The following is a 15,048-nucleotide window of genomic DNA, read 5'->3' as shown; positions in this document are numbered from 1 at the left end:
AATCGCTTACTTAACATTTTCGGTGTGAATTTTCATTCTCTATAGCCCTGTCCTTTGATAAATGTAATGGTCAATAAAGGGATTTGAGCAAAACCATCTTCAGCTTCATTATTTTATGTTCATCAACTTTATTGACAAAACCACACTGAAGAGAATAAGGTAGTGCAATCTGATGCAAAAACTCCTCCTATGGAGAGGATGGCTAACCACATCCGAGGAAACAAAACTGAGGTCAAAAGCAATTCTTACGTCCGCTCTCAAATATTAAGCTGAAATGAGAACTTTTAACTTCGTTAAACCTTTTGTAGTATAGTGTTTTATGAAAAATGATAAACTTGACTATAGGTATTTGTTACTGACTGATGTGATAATCAATCATTGTAATAAGATAAATGATAAACTTGTGATGTGATAATTAATCATTGTAATAAGAGGAATGATAAATTTAACAATGATATTTGTTATTGACTGATGTGACAATCCTAATAATAAAAATTTTACTATTATTTTTAAATACAGGCAAGAGTGACTTTATTAGTGGAATGGAACCAAAAAAAAAAACCGACATTTTTATTTTATTTATTTTTTAGGATGACTCTTGATTTATATAAGGATTACCGGTATTAGTCTGTAAGTGGCTAAATATTATCTTATTTTATAAGCAGCAGACAAAAGTCATGACAGCACCAAGATTGGTAGATTAGTTGAAGCTCAATTATGGGACTTAAGATTGCTGGAACCCAAAGGTACCCAACAAATTTTAGCCCCTACAATTTGACATTATCTTAAAAATTAAGGCTGTGTTTGGATATACTATTAAAAAAAAGTTTTCTAATACTATTGAAAAAGAAAAAAAAAAAAAAAAGTTTTAAAGTTAAATAGCAATTTAATTGTTTCAGTACTTGTTTACATTTTAAAAATCCACACGAAATTCAAAGCAAATATTTCGAAAAAACAAATAAATAATGACCCGATTTGTCAATAATTATTTTCTTAGTATAACTTCAATTATTTCATTTTCATTTTTTTTTTTTTTTTTTTTTTTTTTTTTTTTTTTTTTTTTTGGCGCTTAACACCCATAAAAGGAATCTACGAGTCCTATCTTTTAGACTTTGATCATAAATATAAAAAGTTAAGTGTGTGTTATATATATTGTAATTTGTAAAAAAAATATTAAAATAAGAAGAAAAAAAATAATCCAAACGCAGCTTAATCTTAATTCTGTTACTTAATTTTGGCAGTAGAGTTGTTGGGCAGTTGTCCTACAACCACCAGAAGACCCCTCCCTCCCTCCCTCCCCCTCTCTCTCTCTCTCTCTTTTCAACCAACACTCGGAAATTCAAACTGAACTTCTCAAGCATTACATTTCACCTCTCTCTCTCTCTCTCTCTCTCTCTCTCTCTGTACCTTCTTTTGCACAACACAATACAGCTGCAAAAGAATGAAGAAATACGGACCCACGAATGTCTCTTCCTTTTCTTTCGGACACAAACCCCTTAAAATCCTCCACCCTCCGCAGATCTCGCAAGACCGAGATGAAAGAAAGAGAAAGGAAATTCATAGAGAGAGAAAGAGAAAGAAAAAGAGGGAAATACTGACACCCAACAGCTTTTTTTTGCTTCCAACTTTTAACGGTTTTTAACCCATTATTGTCAATCTTTTTTCTATGTGCAAATGGAAACCCATTTGTAGCTAATGTAGGGGTTAATTCCCCCATCTCTGAAACCCCAATTTCCCCATCTGGGTCGATCTTGTTCCCACCCCAATTTGATCACCCTTTGATGGGTTTTGGGGTTTAATGGGTTGCATTAGCTCCAAACAGGCGAGATCTTCGTCGCCGGATTTCGTTCTCTCTGTAGCAGTAGATCGGGAAAATGGGTTGTTGGCAAATGTCGATTCCTTGTCGTCTCGAAGCCGCCGGAGTGGTTTCGGGGAATTAGGGAAGATAAAGGAGGAATCAGAGAAGGAGAGAGGGGATGAATCGGTGGGAAGAAATGGAGATTTGAAGAAATCCAAGTCCACAAAGAAGGGGAGCTCTGAAAAGAAGGCTGCTTTCAGCTTGAAATTTGGGAGGTACATTGAAGCAGAACAAATCGCCGCCGGTTGGCCCCCTTGGCTCAGCGCTGTCGCCGGCGAAGCGGTCGAGGGATGGCTGCCCCTGAGGTCGGAATTATTCGAGAAATTGGATAAGGTATTGAATGCCTCAAGCTTGTTCATCTTTTTTCTTTTTTCTTTTCTGTCTCAGCATATTTTATCCTTCAATTAGTTTATAGTTATGTGTTCATCTCACAGAATTCAATCCTACATTGATTGATTGATTTATTCTTCTCATTTTCTATTTTACTTGAGCATGAATTCATTGGAAGTTTTGACTATGGTTGTACATTTTTTGTGTTACTGGTGCCAATATGATATATTACTCTGTTTTGGTCCATGCACAACGGTCAGTGCCACGGTCTCCTCCAACCCTCTAAGAAAATGACAAAACGCACATTATTACCCTGCTTTGGTTTATGCAGGTTTGTATGTGTGATGTGTGAGAAATCACCCATAAAGGAAAAACCATTACACTTGAAAAAGGGGTAAGAATGTTGCACTTAACAGTTTGAACTTTCATTCTATAAGCAATTGCAAAGAAGGCAATAAGATAACGAATAATATGAACCAAAAATGGTTTTGTGGTTCAGTGTACAAACATATGTTTCCTTAATATATATTAACAACATGGGATCCTTTGAATGGGCTTTTTTGAAATATTTCTTGTGAAATGCCCTGTTTACGATAACGATGGTAGTAACACTGATGGCTTTTAGTGCTTTCTGTAACTATTATATGTTTATGTTATCTCTTTACTTTTGGTTTCTTGGCTAAGATCCCTATCGGACTTAACAGTCTATCTTGTTACAATATTCACTTCTTCCAAATATAAATGTTTCTGACTGTCCTTTTCAAAATTTCCCATACATTCAGATTGGACAAGGTACATACAGCACCGTGTACCGTGCACGTAATGTTGAAACTGGTGGAATAGTTGCCCTGAAGAAGGTGCGGTTTGACACTTTTCAACCAGAAAGTGTTCGGTTCATGGCACGAGAAATTGCAATTCTCCGCAGGCTTGACCATCCAAATGTCATGAAATTGGAGGGGCTGATTACTTCTCGATTATCATGTAGCATATACTTTGTGTTTGAATACATGGAACATGATCTTTCTGGACTATCATCAAGTCCCGACATCAAGTTCAGCGATGCACAGGTTTGTTCATGTATTTTGTTGCACCTTAGGTTTATGGAGAGACATTCAGTTTCACTTTGTTAGGGACATTTCTTCTGTATTATCTAGTTTTTCCAGAAATGGGAGTAAGGTTGTGAAATTGACTTCTTTGTGTGTGTTTGTGCATACACGCTTGCACGTGTAGATAAAGTGCTATATGCGGCAGCTCTTATCTGGAGTCGAGCACTGCCACTCACGAGGAGTTATCCATCGAGACATCAAAACATCCAATATTTTGGTAAACAATGAAGGAATTTTGAAGCTAGGAGATTTCGGATTGGCCAATCTCCTTAGTGCAAGGCACAGGCAACCATTAACAAGTCGTGTAGTGACATTGTGGTATCGTCCTCCTGAACTTTTGTTGGGGTCAACGAATTATGGAGCATCAGTGGATCTGTGGAGTGTGGGCTGTGTATTTGCTGAACTTTTTATCAAAAAGCCTATTCTTAAGGGAAGAACTGAGGTGACCACCTTCTTAGAACCATGTTAATATGTGATTCTAACCTGTTATGTTTCTAATAGCTCATGGAATGAGGGATATGGGAATTATCTTGAAAGAAACAACAGATGATTTGTGGCACAATACTAGAGAAAGATACCTATTATAAAAATAAATAAAAAATCCATATATGAAGAAGAAATTGTTATTTTTCCCACCATAAGGTTTCCATTTATAAACTAAAAAGAGGAAAGGAAACCATGAATTGTTTCTTAGTTGTTGAACAACATTATCCTCCATAGCAAATTTTTGTTCTTATAGGACCTACATAATCCAAATTACGGCTTGAGTAGATTTTATAGTATATAAGATGCCTCTATATTCCTAGTAAACTATGATTTGTGCATATTTATCCTATTCCTTTCTTCTTCTTCTTTTTTTGTTGGTGGAGGTGGAGGAAGGGAGTTAGCATCTTCATTTGGAGCTGACACATCTATCGAGTAGTGAACTTTTCCTGAACTCTGTGAAGGAATGCATGAATATCCGACACAGATTAAATTTTTACTCGTATATTGATAACATTACTTTGGTTATTATTATTCCTGCATTAAAACTAATGTATCTTTTCTTCCTGGCCATCTACAGGTTGAACAATTGCACAAGATTTTTAAGCTTTGTGGTTCCCCTACTGATGAATTCTGGAAGAGGACTAAACTTCCGCTTTCAACCATGTTTAAACCCCAAAATCCTTATGAAAGTACTCTTCGGCAGAGGTGTAAAGAATTCCCCAAAACTGCTGTGAAGCTTATAGAAACTTTTCTTTCCGTAGAACCTTACAAGCGTGGGACTGCCTCAACTGCCCTTGATTCTGAGGTAACACTTCATGGAAAAGTTTAATCTACTCAGGATAACATATATCCACCAAAAAAATGCAATCTTTCTGCAATGTAACATCTTGCAATTTGAATTTTCATGTCATATTTTGCAGTTTACTGTGGGCAGTTCTGCCCACCTAGTTTCTTAATCTATAGAACTATGTAGTTCCTCATAACTAATTTTGTTACATTATTGTGACTTTTAACCAATTTCAGATCTTATTAGGCTTATTTTTGTGATTCATTGTCTCTGGATTACACCTTTTTTCAGTATTTTGCCACAAGGCCTTACGCATGTGACCCGTCAAGTTTGCCAAAATACCCACCAAACAAAGAGATGGATGCAAAGTTGCGTGAGGAAGCGCGAAGGTGATATACATGATTTTTTATTCCAAATTAAGTTTTTGATTCAGATAACTTTTAAAGGACAGCCAGGTTTTTCTATAGCACACTAGCACACACAAACAAACCTAAAAAGGAATGATGAATAAGACTGCTAACATTTGAGTCACTTGGTTAAAATGACGCGAGTCAAATGCAAATGTGGAACTTTGAGAATCTAAATTTTCTAGCTTGTAAAATAGAATGGTATAACTCGGTCTGAGATTAAGAAATCAGTAGGCATTCCAAACTTCTAGTGTATGAACCATGCTAATTTTTCACTATATGTGTTCCATAAAATTATATAATTTATTATTAGTTGGAAATTTGAATTAGAAACGCTGTATTTTCAGAAGAAAGGGTGGAGGTAGATTGCGAGCATCTGGAGCTTCAAGGAATCTAAGAAGAACCCGTAAAGCTTTGCAAGAATCAAGCACTCTCCGTAAAGTGGTACCAACAGAGGTCTCTCTCTCTCTCTCACACACACACACACAGCAGCAGCAGTAATGGAAGTGAGCTAGTTCCCACTAATTTCTTTATTGTTATATATTATATAGGCAATGGAAGCCAGTACTCAATTTGCCCGTAGAAACAATGGCAGTAATGCACATCTTCCCAAAGGAGCCACCGACGGTCGGGCGACTATGACAGGATCATATGATACAGTGTCTGAGGCGTCTCAGTTGACAGAGTTATCCCAAGGGAACAGTATTCACTCAGTCCCAATACAAGTCTCAGCATCAAGTGGTTTTGCCTGGGCAAAGGGATGGAAAGGGGATGCTGCATCCACAAGATTATATGGTCAAGCCAATTCAAGAAGTCAAAACATGAGTGAATTAGAACCATCCAGCATCCTGCATGCAAAAGATATGTTGGACTCGACAGGGCAAGAGAATGAAGAGTTTTTAAACAGGGTCCATAGTGATTTGAGAGGTTGTGATTCATTTGAGATTGCCAACCATGCAATGCGGAGGCAGCTAAACCAACTTGATAGGCCAGAGTCTTTCGATGCATCTGATTTATACCTGTCTCAGGAATTATCAGCGGTAAGATATAAAACTGAAAAAAAGATTATTATCAAATATAATTTTGGCAGGTGTGCAGTAGCAGCCGGTTTTCATTGATAATGAAACTTTGTTGATAGCGAGTTATCTCACATATATAGGCAACTCAGACTCCAATATTGAAACATAAGCCCAATGCTGCTTGGTGCAGTGGAATCTTTTAAATCAATGAAAATGCCCAGAAAAAATAATTGGAAACTTAGAGACTGATTACTTTCTTTTTCATTATAGAGAAGAACTATCTCCCTATTTGCACTTCATTTACATATTGGTAACTCGGAGACTTATAATTGGGTTCATTTACTTTCATTTTCACCATAGAGAAGAACTATCTCCCTATTTGAACTTCATTTACATATTGGTATTGAAACACAGTCTATTTGATTATATCAGGATTATAATGATCAGCAACGAAGTGTTCAATATTCGGGGCCATTGTTATCTCAATCACATAGTATGGATGAAAGGCAAGAAAGTCATATCCGTCAAGCTGTCGGTAGATCACGGTTTTATAGAGGTATAGAAAACTCACTTATTAAAATTAATTCTTTTTACTTTTAACTCTAAAGCTAGGTTCTTGCAGTCACTTTTTTTTCTGTTTCATGATGTACATATATACACGCAGCAAAAATAATGCCCAAGTGTATGGACGTGCATGTATCAGAATAGAATATTTAAATAAAGTTTTTAAGGCTTTATTTATTGCATAGGAAAATTTAATTATTTTATTCTGTCTCTGCAGACTTGTGATGCACAGAAAATGGGAGTGCAATATTTCTCGACAACATCAGAGAGGGCAAAACTTGTGCAGACTTGTAGCAAACTTTCGTCAAAGTCCTTCAAACTTGAGGAGCTCGAAATGCTGCTTCTTGTTAGATATCTGTTGCTACCTTCCTGAGGTTTTAACCTATATCTCATATCCATTGTAGTATTGTACCCATGAAAAAAAAAAAAAAGGAAAAAATGAATAAAGATGGAAAATGACATATTTCTTGCAATATTTTAGAAACTTGAAAAGAAAATGGAGTCACAAGCCAAAATTATGCAAAAAAATTTAAACAATCTTGAGAACTAAAATTCATAACATGTGGAAAAACTGGTTACATCAAATGCTTGGAAGAACAAATAAGCTCATCCAAGTGCATTTAAAACATAGTGGAACAGTTTCATTTTTGGCTTGTGTACACATATCTTACTTTCATAGTTTCATTTTTGGCTTGTGTACGCATGGCTTACTTTCATATACGTCTTTTAGTTTTTCCTTTTAATACGAAAATCATCCTTTTTATGTTTGTATGTTATCATATTGTCCATTGACTGATCATATACTTGAGTTGCATTATAGTTGTCACAAAGAATAAGGAAATCAAGGGCACATTTATCCTACTCATTACAGTTTAGTTGCATGGGGATTTAGGCAGTCAGGTTTATATGAGTTACAAGTTTCACATAAAACTAGAATAAAACCGTAAGAAGTAATGTAATTTCTCACACACACGTGCCCATGCATTCACATTCAAGTGAGGTGGAAATAAGAATCTCATTAGCAAGAAACTAGTACTCCTAGAAGTTCTCCTGTAGTGTGTGTGTGTGTGTGTGTGTGAAGTTAATTGGAAAAACACATTACTTATCTTCAAGGTGTGACCAATTTAAGCTGCTGTGCCTTCTCCTTTCTAGAGAGAGAAAATATGCCTGAGTGAAGCCAAAGTAAGCAAGGGATTATAGCATTAATTCATTCTATAAACTCAATAATCAGCTCAATATGGAACCGAGACCCGCGATTAAATTCTGGTTCATCTGAGAGAGAGAATAATATTCAAGTTTGTTCTTTGTTGCTTGGTTGTTTGTTCAAAATCCTTAATATAATCCTTAATCAACAGAGTTGTTTGTTCATGCACATCTGAGTTGTGAGGCCTATCAGGTGGCAAAAGGCAAATTTCCTATGCACTTGGAACTTAAATGATGTACTATATTCAAGCTTTTGGTCTGTTGCTGTTGCATGGTTGTTTGTTATTACCCATCAGTGTAATCCTCTCTTTCAGTTTGGATAGTTTTCCCATATGCGTAACTATTGTGACTTCTTTGGCATTGAGGCCTATGAGGTCCCAAAAGATAATTTCCTGCTCGCTTAAAACTTCAAATGAGTGTATATTTTGCTCGAGAAATTTTTACGGGACCATATGATTTCGGCCAATCATTGAATAAAGTTGATGTATCGAGTTGTGATTGATCGAAATCATTTAATAATTTTTGGCATAACTCTAAGTTGAACACACATTTATTAAGTAGGCAATATATTTTATACTGTACAACGTTTGATGGTGACTCCAAATAACCTGCCTAAGAAACTCCTGTTCGTTCTATAAAGATTTAAATATTCACCTTACTTGTAGTTTATATATTGATTAAACAACTATATATATATATATATATATATATATATATAGCATTTCCAAAAAAGTGTAGCTTTGTAGCCTCCAAGATCTTAATATTTTTTGGGGCATGAATTTCAAATAATCTTTTTCACCTTGACTTTTAAATTAGGATTAATTACGCGGACCTATCTTATGATTTGTTATAATTACAGAGACCTCTTATGTAGTTTGAAAATTTACTTGAACCTCTCCTAAAAATAAAAATTTACTTGTACTAAATTAAATAAAATGCACATAATACCCTTATCCTTATCGTTATTATTCAAGGTGACATCTTTAATTTTTCTTATATATATATATATATATATATAAAGAAAAATTAGTTAATTAAAATACACGTAATTCATTCCAAAATTTATTGAATTTACAAAAGTCACACATAAGATTTTTAATTTATATATATTTTTTCGTTTTTTTTTCCATATGATTATATATGTACGTATATATCTTGACTCATTCCAATCAAAAGTCAGAAAAAAAATCAAAAGTCAGTTTCTAAAAGAGATATATATATATATATATATATATATATATATATATATATATTAATTGTCTAAAATACTCTAAAATTGTATATTGTGTAACATTGTCTAAAATACTACCTAAAGCCTTCTACATATCTTAGACATAAGAGTATATCGTGTATAACATTGTCTAAAATACACTATAATTGTACAGTAGTTTGTATAGTAGCCCTTAAGCCTTCTAATATGTTAGACATGGGAGTATTCTAGGATTCTATAATCCTATTCATTGTAAACACTTAGCCTATATAAAGAGGAGGTGGGAGTAATTTGCTCAAGCAACCTTACCCCTTTTACTTTTTCATTTTAAATGAGCATTATAGGTAGAATTCAATTTTTGCTTCAAATAACCTCCAAATGAGCCCTCTTTTTAAAAGAAAGAAGTTAAACCATGCATGATTTTACCATACAAAACTTGTTTGTTAAACATTTCATTTCTATTTTGCATGTCAAACCAGGTTATTTTCTTTCGTTTTTACATGCAAATAAATAAATGGATTATATTCTCCAATCTAGCTTAGCAAGTGTGGAATAATGATAAAGTGTATATATACAAATTGGTCTAATCTATAAACAAAAAAAATAAATAAATAAAGAAAATAACAATTTAATTCCACGGTACAAATTATAATTTAGTTTCACTTATGTACTTTAAAAACAAGCCATTTATTAATCTCTTTTATGAAAATATAAAAGAAGTATTATAATCTATAATTATCTTTTTCATTTGGTGAGTAAGCATATTTAACTTTTTTTATTTTTAATTATCTTAAGCACATTCTAAGAACTTTTTTATTAAATTATATCTCCTTCCTCATTAAATTCATGTTTTAAATATATATCTGATGATTTGCTTCCACTTCCCCCATTTTTTTTTCCAATACGAATAATTAAAAAATAAGTTACAAATTTCATTAAAATTAATTTTAAATTAGAAAATGTGTTATTTTGGGCCCTCCTATTTTATTTATATAAAAATTCTTATCATTTTTTTTTTTTCAATGAATCATTAGATTGTCGGATCTCTTTTAACAAAATGATCAATGTTTAATAATCACTTCAAAAATAATTTGTTGATAAGGGTTGCAATTGAAAGATTCAACTAATGATTGTACGATATTCATGTTTTTGGTCTGTTGTTGTTGCTTGGTTGTTTGTTATTAACCATCAGTGTAATCCTCCTTTACAGTTTTGATAGTTTTCCCATATGTAACTATTGAGGCTTCTTTGGCTTTGAGGCCTATGAGGTCCCAAAAGATAATTTCCTGTTCGCTTAAAAAACTTCAAATGAATGTATGCTTTACTTGAGAAATTTTTACATAGTTCGGATTACATGATTTCGGTCAATCACATAATAAAGTTGACTTTACTTACATATCGAGTTGTGATTGACCGTGTAATAATTTCTCGCTTAACTGTACTTGTAGTGATTGTCTTTTGAGATTTTATACTAAATGATACTAGAAAAAGTTGAACACACATTTATTAAGTAGGAATATATTATGAGTAATGATATTTACACTTACTATTCTAATTTATTTGTCTAATTGAAGGGTTTCTATCCACTTGATGATGTGGATAAACTCAAACGTGGTCCCATTCACTTACATTAAAAGGATAAAAATCCATTAGGCTTAACAAATAAGTTAAGAGTAGCAGTGTAAGAATCATTTTCCAGATATTACATGCAACAATGAATTTTATTTTATTTTATTTTTTTTTTTTTTTTTTTTTTTTTTTCCTGTCTAAGAAACTCACGTACTCCTTCCTTCTATGGAGATTTAAATATTCAACTTACTTGAAAAATAAAGAAGATATCACTATACTACAGCCTCTCAGTGGTGCGACTATAAAGACATTTGATGTTTATAAATTGCATTTATGAAATTTATGTACTTAATAGTTTATATATTGATTAAACAACAAAATAAATTCTTTACCATTTCCAAAAAGCGTAGTTTTGTGGCCTACAAGATCTTAATATTTTTTGGGGCACGAATTTCAAACAACCGTTTTCACCTTGACTTTTAAATTCTAGTTAAAACTTAGTCGAAATTACCTTAAAATCCTTTGAATGATTGACACAAAATTGATTCATTTGAAGAGCTTCAAGGTCCCATAATATTTCACCATGCTAATGCTCTGGTCTAAATAATATAAGCTTCAATGGAGACAAAAATATATTGTGGGCATATGTACTTGTTTGAATTTTTAATATACTAAAGTATCATTAATGAAATTAATCCATTTTTTCCTTCCCTCCTCACCCTCGAATCCATTAACTAGTCTCAAGTTTAATATGTGGCCACTAACAAATGGAATTAAACACTTAAAGTCACGTGAAAGTTTGTGCACATAATATATGCTCCCTCTATTGAAAAAAAATGTCTTTTTGAAAGAAAAATATCTTGAAGTGCTGCATATCGGTATCATATATAGAACTTTAATCAGCTTAATCTGAAAAAAGACTGTGGTACAGTATCAATGGTGGTTTTTTTTTTTTAGTTGGGTACTCACACACACATGCCTCTACGGAGGCTCGAACCCCTGACCCCTCTTTGAAAAGTAGGGACTTGGTACCGCTAGGCCACTAGCCTGTTGGTATATCAATGGTGTTTTTATTATCAAAAGTAAGAGTAGGTTATAATTTTCCTATAATATATATTATTAGAAGTGCATAGAATTTTTATTTTTTTATAAACACATCTTTTTATATATGTTTTTTTTTATTATTATTTAAATGTTTTGTTGATTAATTGGAAAAGATGTGACCCATCCAAATATTATTCAAAGTGACATCTTTAATTTTACTTTTATATATATACACGTAATTCATTCCAAAATTCATTGAATTTACAAAAGTCACACATAAGATTTTTAATTTTTGTATTCATTTTTAGATTTTTATTTTTCTATTAGTTAATATCAAAAGATGTAACTGATCTCAATTTCAAAAGTCACATCTTTCTTCAATATAAATATATATATATGTTTATATCTTGACACTCACTCCAATAGAAAGTCGGTTTACTATATATATATATATATATATATATATATATATATATATATATATATATCATTGTCTAAAATACTCTAAAATTGTATATTGTGTAACATTGTCTAAAATACTATTGTAGTAGCCGAAAGCCTTCTACATATCTTAGACATAACAGTATATTGTGTATAACATTGTCTAAAATACTCTATATTTGCACAGTAGCCTTATGCCTTCTAATATCTTAGACAAGAGAGTATTCTAGTATTCTATAATTTTATTCATTGTAAACACTTAGCCTATATAAAGAGGAGGTGGGAGCGGATTTGTGGCATCAAGCAACCTTACTCTTTTACTTTTTCATATTACTTATCACTTCTTATTAGACTTACCAGGTCAGATACATTTTTTTCACCAACCACTTAATTAAATTAAGTAGGAATTCAATTTTTGCTTCAAATAAGCTGTAGTTGGATATTTTTGTCATTGTTCAAATTTTGCAAAACATAAGAAAGTAGTAATCTAATCTTATGCTAGTTATCAGTCGGCAAGTAAACTACCTTTATCCTATGTTGGCAGCACCAGTGTCAAGTTTTAGGTTGGTAGGGTGTATACAGGTGAATGAATTTACCGAAAATTGTAATTTAGTTCCACTACTTTAAAAACAATTAAGTACTAATAAAAAAATTACAATTTAATTCAAATTTTGTACTTTAAAAATAATTAAGCCCTATAAAATTTTTATAGTACCTTTTAAATTATTTTCAAACTAAAGTACAAATAGATTAAAGCTGAGCAAAAAAATTACCCTGCTTTCTGATGTCTAACGTGAAAATGAAAAATGTCTGTTTTGCCCTTGATTTGATTACCTGACACAATCTCCATCAACAAAGTTTAGGATTGGTCAGTCACACAATCATCTAACCTCATCCACGCCGCCATCACAACCACTTTTTTAAGCACCACCGCCGCAATAACTCACCATCTTCACCACCACCGGCCATAGTCACCACCGTCGCCACTCCATTTTTATCCTCTCTCCTCTCCTACTCTCATCTCTGACTACCATTATCTCAAGCACGCGCAGAGTTTTTATCAGTCCAGTCCATATGTAATCAATTTTTAGTACTACTCTTCTCTTCCTATTAGTCTAAGTTCTACCCAATCTATAGTACTCCTCTTCCTATTCTTATCAGCTCAATCCATATGTGATATGTAATCAATTTTTACTGCTCTTCAGCCACTCTCTCTCAACACGCGATGATATAGGGTTTGTTCTGTTTAGGATCTAGCAAGGAAATTACAGAGAATTAAGAGGGGTCTAATTTCTTATCTTTTTAAACAAATATATAAAAAATCAGTGGTAATTTTTAATTTTTATTTTCTGAAAAACTTAATTTGATATAGAAGAAGATTATGGATTTTTTGTTCTATTTTTAAATATATATATAGCATAATTTTATCATAAGAATTATGATTTTTATCTTCAAAATTTTTTATTATCTTCAACCTCCTCTACTTAGTAATCTGCACTCCCAACTCCCTTAAATATACAAATATATATATATATATATATATATATATCTATACTCTATTATTAAATGTGCAAAGTGTTTCAATATTTATTTATTTATGTATAAAAAATATTTATTAATTGATATAAAAATAGTTTTTGTAAAAATAGTTTCTATAAAACTTTAAAAATTACTTAATAAAATCAATCACATTCTATATAAAACTCTTATTTTTAGTTCAATATAAAAAGAATAGTTATTTTTTATAAATAATTGTCACAATATAACCGGTTCGGCCCAGTTATGATTATGTTAATATCATAAAGGACACATGTCATCATCCTACTAATCCAAAAAGTCTATAAATAGAGGCATGGAGGAAAGACGAAGGGTATAGATGTTGGGAAACGTGCAAGTTTTTAAAAACTTTTGAGGGATTTGCAATCATGGATCTTGATTCATCATATAGAGACAAGTTTTATGCAAAAACAAATAAAATATGATGTATGATTCAATAAACAGATTGAATACTTACATCAAAGGTCTGAGTAAACATTTTAATCTTTCCTCTAAAGTGAATGTTCTCACTTATTGTAGATCCCTTTAGCAAGATCTTTTCTCCTTCTTCTTGATTATAATCTTCCCTTTAGGAATCACCAATATGCTTTGATGAATGACCTTGGAATCTAGGGTTGTGGTAGCCTCCTTTTAGAAGAGAAAACAAACCCTAAAATCTAGAGAGAAAAAGTGTATTCCTTTTTCTTGTTCTAAAAGTCATACTTAAAATATACATGGACCCATGTATATATAGGCAAAATAAAAATAAGAATAAGGAAATAATAAACCATTCTCCATCTCTAAATCAACTTTCTCAATTCTAACAGGACTCCAATATCAACTTGGCCTATTGGTGAGAATCCTTTTGGACTTACTATTTTCTTGGCTCCTATAAATTAATAATTGGTCCGGTCTATTAAACCATGGACCCAATTCAATTAATTCATAAATTAATTTCTACTCTACTAAAAGAAATTAATTGCACTTCAATTAAATAGTAAATAACCTCTAAGTCAATGTTGCACTTTGACCCCTCTATGCATAATTATTTATCAAATAATTAAAGCCATCAATCCAACAATATAATTAATATAATTATTTTGTTACCTTTGATTATTTCCGGCTCGATCACAATAAAATATTTATTTGACAAAAATAATAATTTACTAAATAAATATATATAGAAAACATTTATCTAAAACATACGAAGGCCTTCGAATTTAATTTGTGATCAACCATAATCAAAACAAAATAAATACAAATAGCACTGATGCAAATATTGAGAATATAGATCTCTAACTATTAATTATATAACTACCCAAAGTGTCGATCTAAGGATCCCAAGGTATCCGCCGAACAAATCAAAGTAATTATTAATTAATAAAAGAGTTTATACTTCTCTCACGCTTGAGAGTCAAAAGCCATGGCTGTGATAGAGAGTAATTGCATACGACAGCTCTCGCAATATATCTCAATCTATCGTGGACT

General features: G+C 32.2%; 1 protein-coding gene across 1 annotated transcript; it reads left to right on the top strand.

Moving 5' to 3' along the window:
* The first annotated feature begins 1,271 nt into the window (after nt 1-1,271).
* On the top strand, nt 1,272-7,241 carry LOC132315946 (protein IMPAIRED IN BABA-INDUCED STERILITY 1-like). Its single transcript, XM_059814405.1, has 9 exons — nt 1,272-2,191; nt 2,971-3,255; nt 3,419-3,736; nt 4,358-4,585; nt 4,859-4,956; nt 5,322-5,430; nt 5,526-6,014; nt 6,426-6,549; nt 6,775-7,241. The coding sequence occupies exons 1-9, from the start codon at nt 1,799-1,801 to the stop codon at nt 6,780-6,782; spliced, it is 2,052 nt and encodes a 683-aa protein (XP_059670388.1). The 5' UTR covers nt 1,272-1,798; the 3' UTR covers nt 6,783-7,241.
* The last annotated feature ends 7,807 nt before the right edge of the window (nt 7,242-15,048 follow it).

This window comes from Cornus florida, unplaced genomic scaffold (assembly GCF_030987335.1).
Source record: "Cornus florida cultivar Cherokee Brave unplaced genomic scaffold, ASM3098733v1 CherokeeBrave_3.0.0_Hap2_Chr07, whole genome shotgun sequence".
NCBI classification, from domain to species: Eukaryota; Viridiplantae; Streptophyta; class Magnoliopsida; order Cornales; family Cornaceae; genus Cornus; species Cornus florida.
Note: the sequence above shows the minus strand (reverse complement) of the source record. Positions and strands in the feature narration are given on the sequence as shown.

Bases quoted from the DNA above. Each gene is read 5' to 3' on its own strand.
- LOC132315946 (XM_059814405.1), top strand. From the start codon at position 1,799: ATGGGTTGCATTAGCTCCAAACAGGCGAGATCTTCGTCGCCGGATTTC. The intron at 3,737-4,357 runs GTGACCACCTTC...GGCCATCTACAG, and splicing joins TTCTTAAGGGAAGAACTGAG to GTTGAACAATTGCACAAGAT. The intron at 4,586-4,858 runs GTAACACTTCAT...ACCTTTTTTCAG, and splicing joins CAACTGCCCTTGATTCTGAG to TATTTTGCCACAAGGCCTTA.